The sequence below is a fragment of the Melanotaenia boesemani genome, chromosome 23 (assembly GCF_017639745.1).
Source record: "Melanotaenia boesemani isolate fMelBoe1 chromosome 23, fMelBoe1.pri, whole genome shotgun sequence".
Taxonomy (NCBI): domain Eukaryota; kingdom Metazoa; phylum Chordata; class Actinopteri; order Atheriniformes; family Melanotaeniidae; genus Melanotaenia; species Melanotaenia boesemani.
Genome location: NC_055704.1, coordinates 13,029,573 through 13,049,313, shown reverse-complemented (window position 1 = coordinate 13,049,313; position 19,741 = coordinate 13,029,573). Strand labels below are relative to the sequence as shown.

Genomic DNA, 19,741 nt, shown 5'->3' with positions numbered 1-19,741 from the left:
TCAAGACCTCACAGGCTGATGTTTGCATGTGCAAACAATCTTCCAAGCAGAGCTTGTTATCTGCAAGGCAGGAGCCGTGACATTCAAAGAGGTGGTTTGTATGTACAGTGTACACTTTAAAAAGGAGGATGGAAGCAAGCTGGAAGCGTGGCTTTCTGTTTGTTCTGTTATGTGTAGAAACTTGTAAAGGAAACTGTAGGCAAAGGATTAAATTGGAGCTAAAAGAAAAACAGTCACAGTATGTGCCTTTGATTTAATGCTTGACTTAATCACGTTGCATACAGGGTGTATGATATTAAAACACATGAGAAAACTGTAATAAAACAAAATATAATGATGCATAACTCACATAAGATGAAACAAAACATAATAAGTACAGCAGCTTATGGTATATTCTGGGAAAATATACATGCAAAAGAAGATTTAGGGGAAACTTAAAAGCAGGACAAAGTAAGATTAAGTGTTTTAATAAAAGTATATCTAAGAGAAAGCTGCGTTCACAGCTGTAAACACACAAACTGTCCTTAAAATAAACTCTGTTGGCATTGCACTGGTTATTGAGCCACTCACACAGCCTGGGGATGGGGCAGGATGTCACGCTGATGGATGTATCAAATTAGGTTTTTCTGCTTACTGCTAATTTACTGTAATACCTAGGAGGACAACGACATAATCTAATCTACTCATACAACTAACAAAAGCTAACCATTGTTTTCTATTTTAGTTTTTCAACATGTCTTACTCATGGCAAAACTTAATTATATTGGTCAGTGTGGTGGCAACGATCCTAACTATTTATGTTAAAGGCTAAACTGCATTTATATTAAATATACACTGTGGGGTAGCACAACATTAATATCATTTTAAAGTTAACTCCATGTTGCCAAAAATATCACCTTTAAAAAAGAAGTCAGCTTTATAAAAGTTTAAATAGTGATCTATGTCAGCTTAAATTCACAAATGTTACAATCTATAAAAGAAAAAAAATTCAAAATGAAAAATTTTAAAATGCAGACTTTCTCAGTATACTCTTTTTCTTCAAATTTTTATTTGTTCTTGTACTTTCACTTGCATTATGTATATTTATTTTTTAACAAATTAAGGCCAGATCCAAGATAATAGTGGGAGAAAAAAAAGCTAATTTTTTTTTATAATACATAAGTGTCTGGATAAATGTAAAGATAAAGAAGATAAAAATATAAATGAATAACAAACAAACAAATAAGATTTATTACCATGTGATGTCAGAATTACTGTACTCCCAAAATATCCACCAGGGCGCGTATTGGACAAGTATCGGATTGTAAACAACGAGGTTTTGAGCAAAGTCTTTACCAAAAGGTGATGCAATAGGTCTCAGAGTCTGTATGTATCAAACATGATATAATGGTTAGAAATGGCAGTAAAGTCTGATTGTTTAACATGTCCATAACATCAACTTTCACAGTCATGTTACTGTCCCCCATATTCAGTTTAGTGTGTTTTGATTTCCACCACTGGAGGGAATTATTTTGTTGTTGTGCTTCTTATTGAGTCACTGTGTTCACCAGCTAGTTGCTAATTCTGCTTATCTTACATTAAAGGTAGACTTTACTGGGTTTAGTATGACGCACATTCAGTTTGGATAATTCCAAGCTTTCCTTATTGCCACAGGAGGAGACAAGAACAATAAAATGGGGGGGGGGGGGGGGGGGGGGGGGGGGGACAAAACAAAACAAAAAAAACAAAAAAACAATAAAACACAAAAATCTGGAAAAGTTGATAATTTTCTGATCTTTATTACCATACAGTGGCACAAGAAATTACAAAGGTTTACAAATTACTGTGAGGTGTCTGGCATCCAGAGAATGAGCTATGATTCATCTAATGTGGACAGCTGGGTTAAACTGGGATTGGCTGCATTTTGTTAGCATTTTCAAAATTTTCTCTACAGCCACCTCTGAGCTTCAAGCTGATAAAGATTTAGCTTTGGCAGTGAGACTGGCCTGCTCAGTTTTTTCAGTTATTGATTATAAATACAAACATGTCTGTAAAAACCAATCCCTTTTCAATGTTTGCTCAGCTTTATCCCAAGAGGTCAGGGCAGTACAGCTTCTAGTAAGATAGTTCTGTGGAAGCAGGGCCATTAGAGGAGAAAATAATTTTTGAAAGAGAAAGTTTCTTTTCAACAATTTAGATTGCTTTTTTGAAATGTATTCCTTATAGTTTTAATAAGACAAGGAAGAGACATTGTACAAAAATACTTAGTGCTCACAAAGCAGGCTGAGACCTTGAGAGTATAATAAAACTGTTTTCAGACAGCCACCTCTTAACTTCTGAGTTTTGATAAGAAATTACTGAGAACTTTCCTAGAAAACTGCTATTGGGTTGCAAGAAAATCAAATGTATGTAACATTTTAGCTGCAGGAAGAGTCTCTTGGTCATAAAATGTTGTGCCAGAAGCTTAGAAATAAACACCTACACAAGTCTGAGCAGATCATTTTAGCTTTATGCTCTTTTTTTTTAATGCATTGGCTCCAATACCGAAGGCATGAATAGTTTAAATAAAACAGTGGTTCCCAATGTTTTTTTTTGGGGACCCCCTTAAAGCCATGGACCCCCTGACCCACTCTGTGATGAAACCATGCTTGGTTAAATGTTTTCAAAAGTGAGTTTCTCACCATAAAAAAGTCTTCTGGCTGACTCCTGTCCTTCCATAAAGTCAAATGGTAAATTAACAACATATAGCCTTATATTAACCTTAATTAAAATAGGGACAATGTGTGGACATTATTTACAATTCTGCAGGCCCCTTGGAGGGTCCCGGACCCAAGGTTGGGAACCACTGAATTAAAAAAATATCCAAGTGTCAAGCATAGGGGTGGGAGAAGCATGTTTTGGGCTTGTGTTCCAACCTGTAGTTTATGGAACATTTTGCAAGAATAACAAACAGCAAGAATAAGGGTTTCACTGAAGTGGATGAAAATCCTCCAAACAAAACCTGAAAAGCTTCAAGCTCATTAAAAAACAAAACAAAACAAAACTTAGCATGTGTCACATAAAACTAAAATAATCCCTAAGTTATATATATATATACATTTCTGTGCACTGCTTTTCCATTCCCACCTTTCCCCTCAATTTTTTGTTGCATTGTCACTGTGCCAGTGGACCTCATTAAGCAACACCCATTTCACATGGTGTGAGCTGCCAAAATACAGGATGTGAGGAAATGTCAGATATTATCCTCTGACAGCCTTATGTAACTCCTGAGCGTATGTCAGGGTTAATCCTCTTACAGGGGAGAGGAGTTGCCCTCATAGGAAACTAAACTGTTTGCCTCCTCTGTCCCCTGCCTTTAATAATCAAAATGGAGTTTGCGTTAAGGCCCCCACACCAGAGTAATCCACGTTGGAGGACATGCCTCTGCTCTCTAATCTATGATTACTTCTATGTTCGGAATGATGATGTTGGTTAAACACACGTGTTTGGGTATTAGAGTGCATCTGAAGGGAAGTCCAACAGCACCCTACTGATGACAGTGATGATGGTAAAAGAAATTCAGCAAATTACATAATTATTAAGGGAATTTTGTAGTCGTACTGAGTCTATGGTAAAATAGAAAGCAAAGAAGCACGCTTACCTGTAAAGAGAGTGATCTGGAGACGTTATGTGGTCAGCTATGTGGAAACTCAGGTGTTCCTACCCATTTAGAGAATTCAGTCAAACACATTAAAATGCTTTAATTAGCAGTGATTTCATAATATTATTTGGAAATAAATTTTAGTTAATATGAGGGAATCTGTGCTATGACCAACTGGAACCATAGACTCTGTCACTCTCTGGTGGCGCTCATAAGAACTGCTGTATGGCAAAGTTTCTTATCCAAATATTTGGTTGGATGTTCAACCCACTTTTTTACTTTAAATCTAAATAAAGTCACTTTAAATAGGATTTTCTCTTTTTTTCTTTAATCTCAAAAGATTTTTTATACACTTACAATTTAAAAATGTTGGTAATGTCCAATGTCACTTAATATTTAGAAAGCATTGTGTTTTAAATGCTTTTTAAATGGAACATCTTTATTTATATGGTGACTTATAAATACAACTATGATCACAAAGTACAAAGCACATTATTGCCATTAAAAGGTTTAAAGTGGTAGAAAATGGAAATAGAAGTCATTTAAAGTTATATTTGACAGAGACATCTGTTCATTTCTTTTCTTTTTTCTTTGAAAGTTGACATAATATCCGCTGCTATTTGCAATGAAATTTAGGTCTGAATGAAATTTCTCTGACTTTCGTTGGTCAAAATATCACAAAGAGTTAATACAACAGTTTAAATCTCCAAGGGCATGAACCACCGGCTAACACTAGAATCTGACTATGCCCCTCAGGTGTCACTGTAAGTTAGAGGCAATCAAATTCTAACAAATATTCAGTGTATACTGACCTTTACATGGGTAAACCGCATATGATGCTCTATTTACTCCACATCAGGGATCACCATCTCCAGACCTTGTGGGCCACTTTCCTGCAGGTTTTAGATGTTTCCCTGCTGCAACACACCTGACTTAAATTAACGTGTCATTAAGAGGCTTGTGCAGAACTTGACTACCAGGTTAGGGGAGAAACATTTAATTTAAATTAGGTGTGCTGCAGCATCTTATGTATAAAAGCTACAGGACAAGGGCCCTTTTGCATTTTACCAACACCTGGCGTTAACAGTATAATTAAACTCATTAAAAATATATCTCACCAGACACCCATGCTCACAAAAAGGCATCTGTACAACTCATAAGACAGAATAATGTGGAGTGTTGCACCAAGCAACCTACCTGCATACTGTCTCTCACTGGCAAAGCTCTGCCACAGCATTTACTGAGCAGCGGTGAGAAAGGGCACCGACAGCCAACATGTCATATGAATAATATATTTTAATATCTCTGGTAGCAAGTACAATATTACCATATTAACTCTGTTACGCCTACATCGGTGATAATTTAATCGGAAGTGTTTCTGTTTTATGAAGAGGATGTAAAAGTCATAAAACCATCAGGTGTGATGTACGCAGAATTAATTGGCTGAGTTGTGCAGCAATGATTACAGCCATACAATACAGGTTCATTCTAAGCATCCCGAGTAAACAATTAATGAAAAAGTATCACTGTATGTTTGTTTTTACTTATTTATGGTCATATTCACATATTCATAGTCTGTGCCCCAGCCTAAAGAAACAGATAAAAAGAGCTATCAGAGCTAGAACTGTTCATTGCTGACATGTGGTATCATCTCCTTTCCTTCTTAATGAACTACATAAATAGTGATGAAGATTTGCCGATAGGATAGCAAAAATAATTTCAGTTTGTCTTTCAGAGTACAGAGAATGCAGCATGAAACTCAAAGTGGGTGTTGGGTTTTTCATAATTTGTCCATTTTTAAGTAACAATCAGTGCATTTTATGATGCTAATTTTCTAGGGGAGAAGAAATTAGTCTCATTATCTACAATTTCATACCCTTATAATTAGACAAAATGATATTAGCTTTCCATTTTCACATGATTTATATGAAATGACAGACATTGGCCAATTTATTAGATCCACCTGGTTAATTACTTGTTCAAACAAATGGCTAATCAGCCATTCACATGGCAACAATAATATGCATTTAGGCATAAAGACATCAGAATGGGGAAAAAGGGGGATTTAAGTGACTGTTAACATGTCATGGTTGTTGGTTTCAGACAGGCTGGTCTGAGTATTTAAGAAAATGATCTACTGAGATTTTCACACACACAACTATCTAAAGAATGGTCTGAAAAAGAGAAAATATCCAGTGAGTAGCAGTTGTCTGGATGAAAATACCTTGTTGAGGTCAGAGGAGAGTAAACCGATTGGCTGGAGATGATAGAAAGGCAACAGTAACTAAAATAACCACTGGTTACAACCAAGACATGTAGAATACCATCTCTGAACTTTGAAACCTCATGCCAGCTAGGAACAGAAAACTGAGGCTACAATTCACACAGACTCACCAAAACTGAACAAAAGAAGATGGAAAAACGTTGCCTGGTCTGATGAGTCAAATGAAGAATGGACCCATCCTGTTTTGTATTAATGGTTCAGGCTGCTGGTCGTGTAATGGCGTTGTGGAAATTTGCTTAGCACACTTCAGATTTCTTAGTACCAATTGAACACAATTTAAACACCTACCTGAATACTGATGCTGCCCATGTCCATCCCTTTATGTCCACAGTATAGCATCTTCTGAAGGCTACTTCCAGCAGGATAATGCACCATGTCACAAAGCTCAGATCATCTCCAACTGCTTTCTAGAACATGACAATGAGTTCACTGGACTCCAACGACCTCCACATCTCCAGATCTCAATCTAATAGAGCAGCGTTGGGATGTGGTGGAACGGGAGATTCTCATCATGGATGTGCCGCTGACATCTGCAGCAACTGTTTGTCAATATGGAGCAAAATCTGTGAGGAATGTTTCCAACTCCTTGTTGGAATCTATGACACCAAGAATTGATTAAATACAGAGTTAATTACACAGAGAACATTTGTTGAAAGTATAAAAGAAACACAGTCAAATTTCTTTACAATAAATAATGTTTATTACCGCAGATATCAATCTAAATTCAAACAGAAAGCATCTCTTATGAGCAATAATAGATAGATCTGAATAGAATAGATCTTTAAGTATTTATATTGCACTACACTACAGCTGAGCAGATGGCCTGACATTCATTTCTACATTTTGATGTACAATAAAGCAAAATGTGAACTCCTTTAACAAGGAGAAATGTAAACAGGGTTTATCATTCAGTAAGCTCTGGAGAACAACAGAGCAGTTCTTAAAACAAATATCTGGAAAAAATTTGTCTTGCTTAAAATCTACATTCAGGAGCTGAAGCTGTATGCTGCTGAAAGTCTGAACAGGAGAAAAGGGGTCTAAAACCTGCCAAACATCCCATCTGTTGTGTGTGCAGACACAGAGGCTCAGCGCTCACTGTGACTGAGCGTTGGATGCAGTTCTGCTACTGTCCAACAGGAGGAGCTGGTCTGACATGGCAGGAGGTGGGTATGAGAGTCCAGTACATGCAGGAACACCGGCGCTCTCCCTCCACTGAACACTGAAAACCAAACACCAGCTGACCTGGGAATTAGAGAAAACAGTGTAAATATTTGGATGCAATCAACACTTTATTTGATCTGTTTCTTCCTACTTACATGCCCAGTAGGTTCTAAACTAAAATCATACAGCAGGAAATGCCTTTGCTAAGTGTGTCTCAGCAGAGGATGGATGACTGTTAGACACTCATGCAAAAACTACAGACAGAATGTGGATGAAAGTGGAGCAAAGAACACATTAAGTTTTACAGAATATCTACATACTTTACAATAAGTTCAGTCATAATTAGAATTTTAAAATAATTTAATAATGCTTCTAATCTTTTTAACTTTAACCTTATTTTCTGTCCAGTTTGTCCTTGTCTTTGATTTCAGATTCAGTCATTTCAGTGATCTATCAAACCTGAGAAGACTTAAAGAGTGTATGAAACTTCCAGATCATAAAAACACCCAGTAATTAACTCTTAAGGAAGTGTTTTCTGACTTATTATTGCTGTTTTTGCACTGTAAAAATGAAAATAACAGGAAGGATTCCTGCTACTTTTCTCTTAAAAAAAATAAAAGTTGTCGATTCATCATGGTCTGATCTTAAGAAGAAGAAGAAGCTCCTCATGTAGATTTAAAATGTTGCTAGAAGATTGCATTTGCCAGAGTAAGCTAACGAGAGGTTTATTACCAGGTTAAAAACAATGACTCTGATTAACTTTGGGGTCTTTGCAGTGGCACATAATCCTGAGCCAACAGACTGAGGCTAAAAGTTCATATCCCGAGTATAAATGGAAATCCAATAAGCTCGCCTGAAGAGAAATCAATGGGAGCAGTCTGTTATTTTAAAAATCCATTAAATGCAGTATAAATGCTGTTTTTGTAATTTTGAAGAGTGTGATTTAATGGCCTGGGGCCTTTATTGTGGTGCAAGAAAACCTAAAGTGGGGTTTTCTGCAGTTTCAGGACCACAGCTTTTGCTGTGTCATTTCACATCAACATGCCCCACTAGTTATGGTGGTTGTTTTTAAACAGTATATGTTATGCTGTTAACTTGGCTGTTAAAGTAAAACAACATAGTGAGTTGCTGTTTATCCTTGTAGGTCAACAACCACAAAGTTTAATACTTTTTAAAAAAAATTTCTCTTAAAAAATAGTTAGTCTTCACTAAGGATTAACCCTTAATTGCCGTATGAATCATATTTAATACATATAGTTTCTGAGACCTTTTGCATCATCTTGTGGTAAAAACTTTGCTCAAAACCCTGCTGTACACAATCTGATAGTTGTCTTCTGTCCCCTGGTGGGCACAATGATGTAATACCATTATTTTGACAAATCACACGGTAATAAACAGTAAATATACAAAAATATACTTTTTCATTTTGTTAAAGGGCCAAATGAACAGATTAAAACAAATAGACATTTTCTATCTATTTTTTCTTGGGTCATGATTTAAAGGGTTAAAATCTCTCAGGAAACACCAAAAAAGTTCAGATGGTCTCTAAGACTTGATAGAAAGAGGGTAGAGAATTGATCCTCTCACTATCCATGTACAGAGAGATTTTATCAGCCATTTAGTTTTGTGCTTTTCCAAGATAACGGATTGGTCAGTAGGTGGTCCTTTTTATATACATAATCTGTTGACTCCAACAGCACTTGGAGCATCTGTTACCATAGTGATGCACCTCGGTAATAACGTGCCTCTCTCTCTCTCTCTCTCTCTCTCTCTATATATATATATATATATATAAAACAGATTTAAACTGGATGTTATCTTACTGACGCCCAGCTGCCAAATTTTGTGTATTTTGATACAACAAATATCCAGGATTAGATTTGAAATGACAACAATCTGATTGTGGTGTCTTATTTTCCTGTTTCCTGACTCTGCATGCTTTTTAAAGCATTAGTGAGTGCTGGAAAAATCTAGTAGTTCATACTAAAGTCAAATTAATGTATATGCATATAGTTCAGGACTCTGTAACACTTTAAACAAAACCTCACACAGGCCATAAACACATCTGAAAACTCTTCTGCACAAGCTGTTTAGGAATCTAAAGCAGTACCAGTTGGTGTGTTCAGGGCCATTCCTTATGATGAACCCTGTCTTTCTTCTTCTTCTCATTTTTCTCCTTCTGCAGTCTCTCCAGCTCGGCCTCATACATCATCTCCTGGATCAGATACTTTTCTCTGCGCATTCTGTCCCGGAGGTCCTTGGGAAGGTCAGGGATTAAGTATGCAATCAGGGTCTTGATGGCGAAGACCATATGCTGCAAAAAACAGAGCCAAATCCAAGAGCCATATCTCCACATTGTAAACAAACAAAATATTTAAAATAACATTTAATAACATTTATTGAATGTGTTTATTTTATATATATATATATATATATATATATATATATATATATATATATATATATATATATATATATATATATATATATATATATATAAAATGCAGCTTTAATACTGTTTCTAAAATTTCTGCTGACACGCACCCTAAATCTGGATTTGTTGCAATGTGACAGGAGCTGTGGTCTTAGCTAGACGGGATTATTGTGAAGCACCTGTGTGTGTGCATAGCAGTGCACTGAAGCTGCTGATAGAAGCCAGAAAATGTCATTTTACAGACTTTCCTGTTGGTCACGACAACATATTTAACTCTGTATTTTCTTTTCATTGTACAGTTATTGTGTTTTTAAATCAAAATTATATATGAGTGGACATTTTAGCGAAAACAAGAAGTATTTGTCATCAAAGTTAAACATTATTACAAGTCTCATGTCTTTAGTAGTTACTCCTTCATGCAGTGATGCAATGCTTTCTGTTTAAACTGAAGCAAACTCAGCCCCTTTGTTTGGGTTCAATGAAGTACAATGAACCCTAGCTTTTATGTCATTTGGCATACCTCATTCCTTTCACCCTGTTTAACTTCCATAGGATTCTCGGGTACACCAACACAGTTAAAATCAGTACAATATCTACAGAAAAACATTTTTCAGACTTTCAGAAAGACCAGAGAGCTACTCCTCATGACCACATTAACGGAATAAATGGTACATACATATATACATATTCATACATCTTCTATACCAATTCCAATTCAGGGTCCCCGGGGGACTGGAGCCTATCTCAGCTCCTATCAGGTAGGGAACACCCTGGACTGGTCGTCAGTCCATCATAAATACATAAAACATGAAAATAAATTAGATTCTATGTGTTCTGAGACAGTGTGAATATAAAAGCACTTGTTTGGAGTCAGGTTTACAGCGCAGGTATCTTATATAAACTTACCAATTTCCACAATAAAGAATGTTCTACTAGCATCTGTCTCATGTTATTTGCAGCAACTGGGTTGCTTTTTGCTGTTACGATTTTTTAAAAACAAAATAAAAATCCATCTCATGTCTTCGCTCCTCTTAAGTGTCAGCTGTTTGGTTTATTTTGAGCAGATGATGCATCAATCTCCTCTTTTTATATGCGAGTATACAGAGTCTGAAGAAGAAAACCTGAGTTAAAAAATTATAAGCACTGTTTGTTTTGTTATCTGTGACTAAAGGGTGTCTTTCTTTTTTTTCCTGCCTCTTTGTTAAATTTGCTTCATGGTTCTCTGGAGAGTAAAATGAACATTTTTTTTCTACTCCTTCCTCTGACCCATGGTTTGTCTGTGTGTTTATTTAGAGATGGTTAATAGTGGACTAGAAACTGAGTTAAAACTCAGTAAAATTGTTGGCAAGAATTAATGCATTAACCCTACAATAACACATTAACATGCCCAGCCCTAAAAAAAAAAAAGAAAAAAAAAAGTCCCTTTCCTTATTTGAGATAACGGTATGCATTGGCACCAAAGATATCACAATATTTCAGAGTTTGCCAGTTAATCTGGCAATCTCAACACTGAAAGCTTGTTTGGATGCACCTCAAACTAGCTGATAGACTTGTTGCAGCCTATATGTTTGTGTGTGATAGAATAAGGAAACTAGAGAATAATGGTGAATGATGTAGATTGGCTGTGGTGGATGAAGACAGAAAGTTAAAAAGCATTGACAAAGCAATGAGAGGGAATCCAATCCCACTGCCAGCCTGCTGTCTAGTGCCATTTATCAAACTACAAAACACTGACCTCGAAAACGATGATGAACGCCAGCCGCGCTGCCAGGACGTGCCAAAACTGCAGAGTGTATGAGTAGGGCTCCACAGAGTCTGGAGGCTCCCTGTAATCACGGTACCTGGTGCAAGTGAGAGGAAAAAAAAAAAAAAAAAAAGATTTCACTGTATGTTTGTGGGTCTGGCTCGTTTATTTAAAGCTATTTGAGTTATTCTGTAATTCATGCTTTATATGGAGGTCAGTAACAGCCTGTGTCATGGTTCATTGAGATCATTAGTAAAGTAATGAATTGTGAAAAATCCACCCTGGGGTTGCACAAATGCTTGGACCGAAAGGATGCTAAAAGTTTCTGCTGTTGTAACATCTTCCACTTGATGAGTGCTAGTTGGAAACATGTTAAGCTACCTGCAGTAGTTCACAGCCTCTCCAAACAGTTCAGAGCCATTTGTTCTTGGCTGTGATTTCCTCTCAAAGTCAGACACTCGGAAAACTGAGAGGCTGGCGTTCACGTAACCCCTCATACACCTGAGGAGCACACAAAAATATTTTAAACACATAGGGCATCTAAAACTCTGAATCCTACACAATGTGAGCTAAACAGAGAAAACTGCGTAGTCATGTCTCACCCCTCCCCTGCTTGGCCTTGACCAGCACAAGGCCCGTACTTGTAGGCGTAAACAAGGCGAGGGATAAAGTCCGAAGTAACGGCGATGACAAAAGCGTTGGTGATGACAGACAAGATGCCAATGCCCTCCAGAATGCCATACCAGATCCCTGCAGGTAATTAATTAATCAAAAATTTTAATTAAAACCTAAACCATGAAGCAATTTTTCTTAAAGAGGAAGATACTTTGTTTTTGTTTACCTATGTCTTTGGCCTGTGATGGAAGAGGTCGTCGCCACTGCGTGACAAACTTATAGGCATCCAAACGGATCTCAATTACGTTGTTGATCAGGGCCAAGAGAGGAGCCAGAGGGAACGCTGCCACGAAGATGGTGGTGAACCCGAACTGTAAAACTGAAACAAACCACAAGCTTTCAGGGGTCTGTTCTGTCATCCAGGGTTTTTGGCATAAGAGGCGTAATAATGCTTTAAAAACCTGACCTTAAAAGGTACATTAGAAATGTATACATATGTCATGCTTCAATGCAGATGAAAATGTTTGCATAAAAAGCATGCTGGTCAATCTTTAGGCAAAATACCACACTTCATAACAGTTTCTGTCCATATGAACATGAAGAAAGCCTCACACTCCCTACATTTCCTCCTCCTCCAGACCTTTCCTGACCCACAGTGGATTTTGAATCGAATGCCATCATTTGTGTGTCCTGTGCAATACAGAGTTAATTGTAATTCCTTTCATTGAGGTTTGCAGGCATTTGTTTATTAACAGCTCTTTATAAGGTTTTATTTTAGACCTGGTTATAACAGCAGGGCATTTTTATGATTTGACACATAAAACTTAGAACTGAAAAAGGCTCTACTTAGTTTAAACTATTTAAATTACTAGTTAAACTATACGTCAGTATTAATTTCTTTTTATTCCAACATAAGCCGGAACTCATTACATCCTGATAAATGAGTCCTATCCACAGTTAACACAAGCACAGCTGCATGTGCTTGTGTTATTCCCCCCACTGCTCTATCATTAAGCAGTAGCCTAGAGTTATTTTGGGGTATTTTATTATATTGATTTGTTGCAGGTGTGTTTTTGTGGTGTAGGCTTGACTAAGACTAAACACCAGTTAATTTTGTACAACATCCAAACCCCCATTCCAAATAAGTTGGGACAGTGTAAAATGTCAATAAAATCAAAATGCAATAATTTGCAAATTGCATTAACCCAATGTATTATTTCCAGTAGAACATAAACAACATATTAGATGTTGAAACTGAAACTTTTTTACCATTTCATTGAAAATATGAGCTCATTTGGAGCTGGATAACTACACATCTTGGAAGCTGGAACATAGTGATGTTTAGCATTGTGTAGCATACCCTCTCGTTTTAACAACTGTCTTTAAATGCTTGGGAAGTGAGGAGACCAGTTGCTGGAGTTTTATGTTTTCCCATTTTGTTCAGACACAGGATTCTAGATGCTCTTCAGTCCTGAGTCTTCACTGATGGATTTTTCTTTTCACCAATAGCACACATAATCCCCATATTTGCTATTGGTAAAAGGCCTGGACTGCAGACAGGCCAGTTCGGCAACTCTTCTCCTGTGAAGCCATGTGTTGTGATGGATGCAGTATGTGGTTTAGTATTGTTTTGCTGAAATCCACAAGACCTTTCCTGAAAGAGACGTTGCATGGGAGCAGATTCAGCATTGATGGAGCTTAACAGATGTGGAATCCAAGGCAGGTTTTTGAACTGTCCACTGATAACAAACTGGATGCTTCCTCTCCTTCTTAGTCTGCAGGACTGCAGGTTGCCAGTTAACCTTGTCAAATGCCCCTCCAGATGTTTTTTGATGTGTACCAGTTACTTTTCCAGCATTTTGTTGCCCCTGTTCTAACTTTTTAAGATGTGTTGCTGCCATCAAATTCCAAATGAGCTCATATTTTCTACGAGATGGTAAAATATCTCACTTTCAGCGCGTGATATGCTGTTTATGTTCCATGTGGATTTCTAAGATTTTCAAATCATTATGTTGTTTTTATTTATTTATTTTTATCAGCTTTTTCTGTTTTTATTTAATTCCTCATATTTCTTTTTAAAGTTAATTTTTATTGCTTCCTGCTTTAATGCTTTTAATCTTTTACATAAAGCACATTGAAATGTCTTTTACATTAAATGTGCTACAGTGTACAAATAAACCTGTCTTGCCATTTTATTTATATTTTTTACAGCATCCCAACTGTTGTGGAATCAGGGTTGTAAATTGCTAAATAAAAAGTGTATAATTCTAGAAAAAAATAAAACTGGTTAGAAATATTTTAGAATCAACAAACCTGAGAAAGTGCTTTAATTTTCTACTGTTTGCAACTGGGAAAGTGCTGTATTGTGGATTTAGGAGGTGCTGCTGTATTATGTTCCTGTGTGTCCTCCTTTTTTTCTAAAAAAAAATGTTCATTAGTGCTGCCTTAAGTTTGTTTTAAGTTAATCCGTCAGTCACAAATCCAAAAAAGACAAACATTGATATGTTGAGAGCAGCAAAAAACAAAACAACCAAAAAAAAAAAAAAAACCCAACATAAAATCAGACACATGGAAAAGCTTTAAGCTCCAATTCAATCCACTGCAAGTCAATGTCACAATTACATAAGATGGATTTCGGCTGCTGTATCACATGATGAAAAAATATCTTGTTAGAAAATTTGATTTTACCATAGAAGATTAAACTGTAGATGAATGAAGCAACCCTAAAATCCATCATATTAAATGTTGTGTCCAAGGTTTTGCAATATGAAACATGCATGGAAATTGTGATTCAACGTACTCATCTCCAAGTATTCATCGAAGAGTCCATTGGCATTCATTGGCTGCAGGTTATAGTCCCTCTCCCATTGCGGGAAGCTGGCAATAGTTTTAATTCCGTGCTCTCTCCTGAGCCTCCGCTGAGTCCACCAGTTTTGGATAAGTCTGAAAGAACATCATATGATGATCCAGCTTCTTCTGGTACATTATCCAAACCAGTCCAGCAGCTCATGGGTTCCTATTATTTTAAAATTAAGATTTTTATTTTAATGTTCATTTAGTGAAATTACTAATGTTTGTGTTAATTACACTGCCTGTCCAAAGAAGAAGTCACCACCTGTATTTAAGTAAATAGGTAAGAGTCTTCCAAAAATACCCCAGATGATGCAGAAGCATCTCATTTCTTAAACCATGTCAGAAGGCACATCCAGTGGTCATGAAAAAGATGTAAATCTCTTTCAGAAGGGTCAAATTATTGGCATCAAGCAAAGTAAACATCTAAGGAGATGCTGAAACTACAGTGAGTTGGGTTAAGAAATGTCCGACACATTTTTTTTACCTTGTCCTATCCAGCATCATAGCAAGCAGAATGATGGTCTAGCTGCTGTGTTGCGTTCAACAAATTTGCTTTGCCAAATTGAGCTTTATGGATTTAACCCATAAGAACCAGATGCGACATATACACATAGTTTCTGAGACATTTTGCACAACTTTGTGGTAAAAACTTTGCTCAAAATCCTGTTGGAATAAAAATAAAAAGACCTGCAACATCTTCAAGAAAACAAAACTGACAATCATCAAAAGCACCTAAAGAAACAGACAAGCGGTAAAAAGAGCATGTATCCCAGCCAGCCTGTCACCAGGACGACCACGCATCCACCCAGAGGAAGGCCCCAGACAGAGCGCCCTGCAGGCCCCTCAGAGGCAGACAGAGCGCTGTTTCTAGACTTACTGATGCAGTTATTGTAGTTCCTTAACAAGATTTCATAGCCAAAAATATTAAAAATGTTGTTTTAATAAAATAAGAAACAAACAAACATAAAAGAACTTACGGGTAGCCAAGCTCCATTAAATTGTTCCATGTCTGTTTTAGCACCATAATGATCCCCATCTGCATACAGAGGTCAATGAGACAGCCGCTGGGGTGGCACTACACCAGCAGGAAAATGGAAAGACAGGGTTAATGACAGCACATTAAAATCTAAGTAAAAAGACACTGAAGATGCTGCGTGTTACTGTGTCATTTTCTATCGGTCCCTGAGGTTTTGTAAGTGTTGCTGCTTAGTGAACTTGCTCAGACCTGCTGCTAAGTGTTAAGTGAAAAGTAGGTGTGAAACACTCAGGATGCACGTAGATCTGATCCCTTAGGCCACATTCAGAGGTGGTCCAGGACCACTTCTCTTTGTATTGTTTTAATAACCTAAAACCAGTCCATCCTGGTGATGCATTCTGGGTCCACGCACTGACCTGACGTGACTCCAGGATGTTGTCTTGCTAGCTGAGTTTCACAGAAAGCCTCCCGCTCATTTTTAATGTTAACTTCTGCAGAGACAACTCTAAAGCTTTTAACAGGCTGAGAACTGAACAAGCTCATTTACAGCTATGTTGCTCTCTGTCACAGTACACAGCTTTACACTTTTCTGCAGCACGGTTGGCTTTGTAGCCAACTTAAAAGGTATTTAAACCTCAATGAGAGAATACATAAAAGAAAAGTCAAGCTGTGGTTTTAACTGTATGCTGTGTTTCATCTTCATTTTAAAATAATTTTTATTATTAATTATACCCACTGTGATTACTAAATTGTAAAATGCTTTGCATCAATTAAATCATACGAATCTTAGCTCTCAAAACATCATGTTGCATGTTGCACTTGTATGTACAGCAAAGTCATGCAGGAAACAGCTGATGATTGTTGGGTTGCCTAATTTCAGGAGCTAGACGCTTCAATGTGTGTCAGAGGTGCATTGATACTGGGTTCTGTAAGACCACAAATAATTAATTTATACTTTGTTTTATTTCTCTCGCATTGCATCTGTTACATAACTATTAAAATATTTCTTAAATATAGTTCCAGTGAATCTGACACATGCTAATGTGAATAATAATAGTGTTCAGGGACTAAATGTAATTGTGATTTTACAGGAACATTTGTAGATTTTCCTGAACAGCTGCACAGCTGACAGCACAGCATAGGCTGTGTGTTTATTTACATACAGATCAGGTAACCGGGATCACATGCAGAAAACATTGTAACACCAGATGTGAACATGTGTACTTAGCATTAACTGTTCTCTTGTTGACACCACCACCCATAATTATTTTTCAAACTCTCTTTATGAAGTCCCTACAGCCTTTCACATCTTTAGAAATAAGTTAGGCCGTAGGTCCTTGCAGCACAGTCGCCGTTCCTGTGGCTGCAAAAAGCTGACATGATGCTTTTTCATGTCACATAAGTGAATATTTCCATTTGTGCAGCTGTGAGAAGATAAGTAGGAGCACATTAGCTCAGCACCTAAAAGTAACAGCTCAGGCTTTTTCTCCTTGTAGACCACTTCATTCATTGTGTTATTTTCCTTGCATGTTCCCAGAAGTACCACTTACTGCTGATGGGGGTTAAACGCCTGGAGTTGGGCATACAGTAATAGCCTAATGTCCCGATTTAGAAATACTTGGATCCATAATGCTTTGCTGTTATTCTCTCATGGGAAGAGGTAAATCATTACTCACTTCTTCCAGTTTCCAGCGATTGATGAGGCGTAGATATGCACCTGGCCTGCCAGTGAATCTGTCAAACCAGAAGAAAGCAAACCACAAGTTACTACATGACCATGCCAGAGTTTGGATACACCAGCACAATAATTTTGAAGGACTTTTTGTCTGTGATAAAATCTTTTATATAGATAAATGTGAGAGAAAGTAGCCAAAACTGAGAGCACTTTACATCCCTGGGAAAGTTCCATGAAGAAAACTCATTTCTGGTTTGTAATATAAGTTTGAAGCAAACACACAGAATGTAATATAGTCCCTTTGTTGTACTGGTTCATTTCAAAGCACATGCTGAAGTTGCACATGAAGAGGAAGAAAAAAAAGAACTGTATCTGTTGTCTGAAGATACGGTAGTTGGTTGGATATGGACCAAAAACCTATTTACTTCAAATGATGTCAAGATAAAGTTATTGCCAGAGGATGCAGCGAAGAAATTTGCTGCACCACCTTAGCTGCAAACATCCTTCAGAGTCTTTGAAACTAAGATCTGCACCCTCCACATCCTCAGATGTAACTGAAAAAGCTGGAGGACACTAGAAGCAGTTGTCTTTTGCAGATGGGTTTGCTAGAGGTGCTGACTAAGACACAAAAAAACAGCAGTGGATTGAGATAATCAACGCCATCATCATCCATATAACCAATGACATGGTTCTGCCAGGCATTGTGTAGAAAATTGGAATTAGGGCAGTGATCAGAAAATGGGATCCCAGATATTGTGGAAATGAAAATGCTTTCTTTTCTTTTGGTTTATACACATTTCCCACATCAGTAAAATAGACTATTCTAAATCTACTGCAGTAAAATATCTCTCAAACATTGGAAAATGTGGTTAAGATCATACTTAAACTCTGAAAGATACACTTATATGGAATTTTGGTCATACTATCCAGCACTGAGATTCATGGTTTAATAATTTCTCTTATCATGTACTTTTTCAGTTACACAGGAGACCTCTAATCTGCTCTAATCTTTTTTAACTTGTCTAAATTTTTACTAAATAAAGTATAATACTAACACTTAAAGAATTCCTTATTCCTGCTTATTTATTTTACAATGAAACAGTTGCATGATAACACATTTTTTTCTCATAATTATGAGATTGTGATTGTGTAATTGTCTTTGCTCCACAAGAGAACAATAAAATATTTAGAGTGCATTTAGTCTACATAAATAAGGATTTTATAAAAGAAAGTGCTTTCTTCTTTAGCTTAAAGAAGCAAAAAACTATCTTATACACATTTATACTGTTGAACGTATCTTTGTCCACATGAAACTCCCCAAACATCCCAGCCAAAAGCAAATATATGCTAAAAAAAAGCTTTCTTTTTCTTTTATGGTGGAGTTTCTAAAGAGATTCACTAGATTTTTGCAAAGCATCTGATTTCAGTGACATAAAAGTAAATTTGCCAAAATGCCAAAATGCATGCAAGTGTTTCCAGATGTGTTGGCAGACCTTATAGTTTATGTAATGTTCATCTTATTTTCAGTTATTTCTGTTCTTTATTTGTTTGATGAGTACACTACAGTTTTTAAACAACGGCTGGGTTTCAGGTTAGTTAGGTTTGTGATCACTTTAACTAGAATTGTGCTCAAACTTCTCACCTTCCCAAAAAGAAGGCGATGTAGAAAGTCGAACTGTTGAGGTTGACAAACTGAAAGAGGAACATCTTGAAGGTAAAACTATTCTCCCACTCCGACTCAGTCCTTGGCTGCTCTGTGGCCACATAGGGAATAAAAATGACAATAATAAAATGCATACCAAACATTTTTATGATGTTCAATATTTTATTTTAGGATACTCACAATGTATTGAATAAAAACCCAATTAGTAGTAGTTGTCATCATAAACACCCATCTACTCCACTTCTAACTATATCTATAGTCGTTATCATAATAGGGACTTACTTAAAATTTGAGACATAATGCTTCAAACTCACCTAAATTTGTGAGTAGAAGAGCAACTTTTTCATAAAGCTGTAAAAGGGGAAAATTAAGTCATTTTAATAACAGTATAGTTCAGCATAAAAAAACATAAAGATATTAAGATATATATTTAAATGTGTCTGTAATAAGTTTTATTGACCAGTTCTCAACTATTTTTTCTCTTCTGTTGCAGAGATCAGTGGAAAGCAGGAACTCACCACGTTGAGCAGCATGATGACGCAGAAGTTGATACAGACCGCTGTGCCTGTGGTCGCCACCTGAGAGTTGTTCCTGATGAGTGCCCAACCAAAGGCGGCAAAGGTGCTGACGGTGATCACGCGATAAATCACGATGCCAAACACGGCAGCAATCACCACCAGTATCTGTTACATCAAAGCAAGAATTAAAAAAAAAAAA

At 36.8% G+C, this 19,741-nt stretch overlaps 1 protein-coding gene across 2 annotated transcripts in view; it reads right to left on the bottom strand.

The window, feature by feature from the left end:
- Positions 1 to 6,613: 6,613 nt before the first annotated feature.
- LOC121634656 (anoctamin-4-like) overlaps positions 6,614 to 19,741 on the bottom strand; it is a 50,563-nt gene continuing 37,435 nt past the window's right edge. For both annotated transcript variants that reach the window (XM_041977480.1, XM_041977481.1), the window contains 12 exons: positions 19,543 to 19,707; positions 19,339 to 19,375; positions 19,004 to 19,115; positions 17,363 to 17,420; positions 15,688 to 15,785; positions 14,658 to 14,800; positions 12,084 to 12,236; positions 11,845 to 11,992; positions 11,624 to 11,743; positions 11,234 to 11,339; positions 9,175 to 9,378; positions 6,614 to 7,145 (listed from right to left, as the gene is read on the bottom strand). In XM_041977480.1, the coding sequence (XP_041833414.1) occupies positions 9,187 to 9,378; positions 11,234 to 11,339; positions 11,624 to 11,743; positions 11,845 to 11,992; positions 12,084 to 12,236; positions 14,658 to 14,800; positions 15,688 to 15,785; positions 17,363 to 17,420; positions 19,004 to 19,115; positions 19,339 to 19,375; positions 19,543 to 19,707 (1,332 nt within the window). In that variant the 3' untranslated portion in view covers positions 6,614 to 7,145; positions 9,175 to 9,186. The remainder of the gene's footprint in view (positions 7,146 to 9,174; positions 9,379 to 11,233; positions 11,340 to 11,623; positions 11,744 to 11,844; positions 11,993 to 12,083; positions 12,237 to 14,657; positions 14,801 to 15,687; positions 15,786 to 17,362; positions 17,421 to 19,003; positions 19,116 to 19,338; positions 19,376 to 19,542; positions 19,708 to 19,741) is intronic.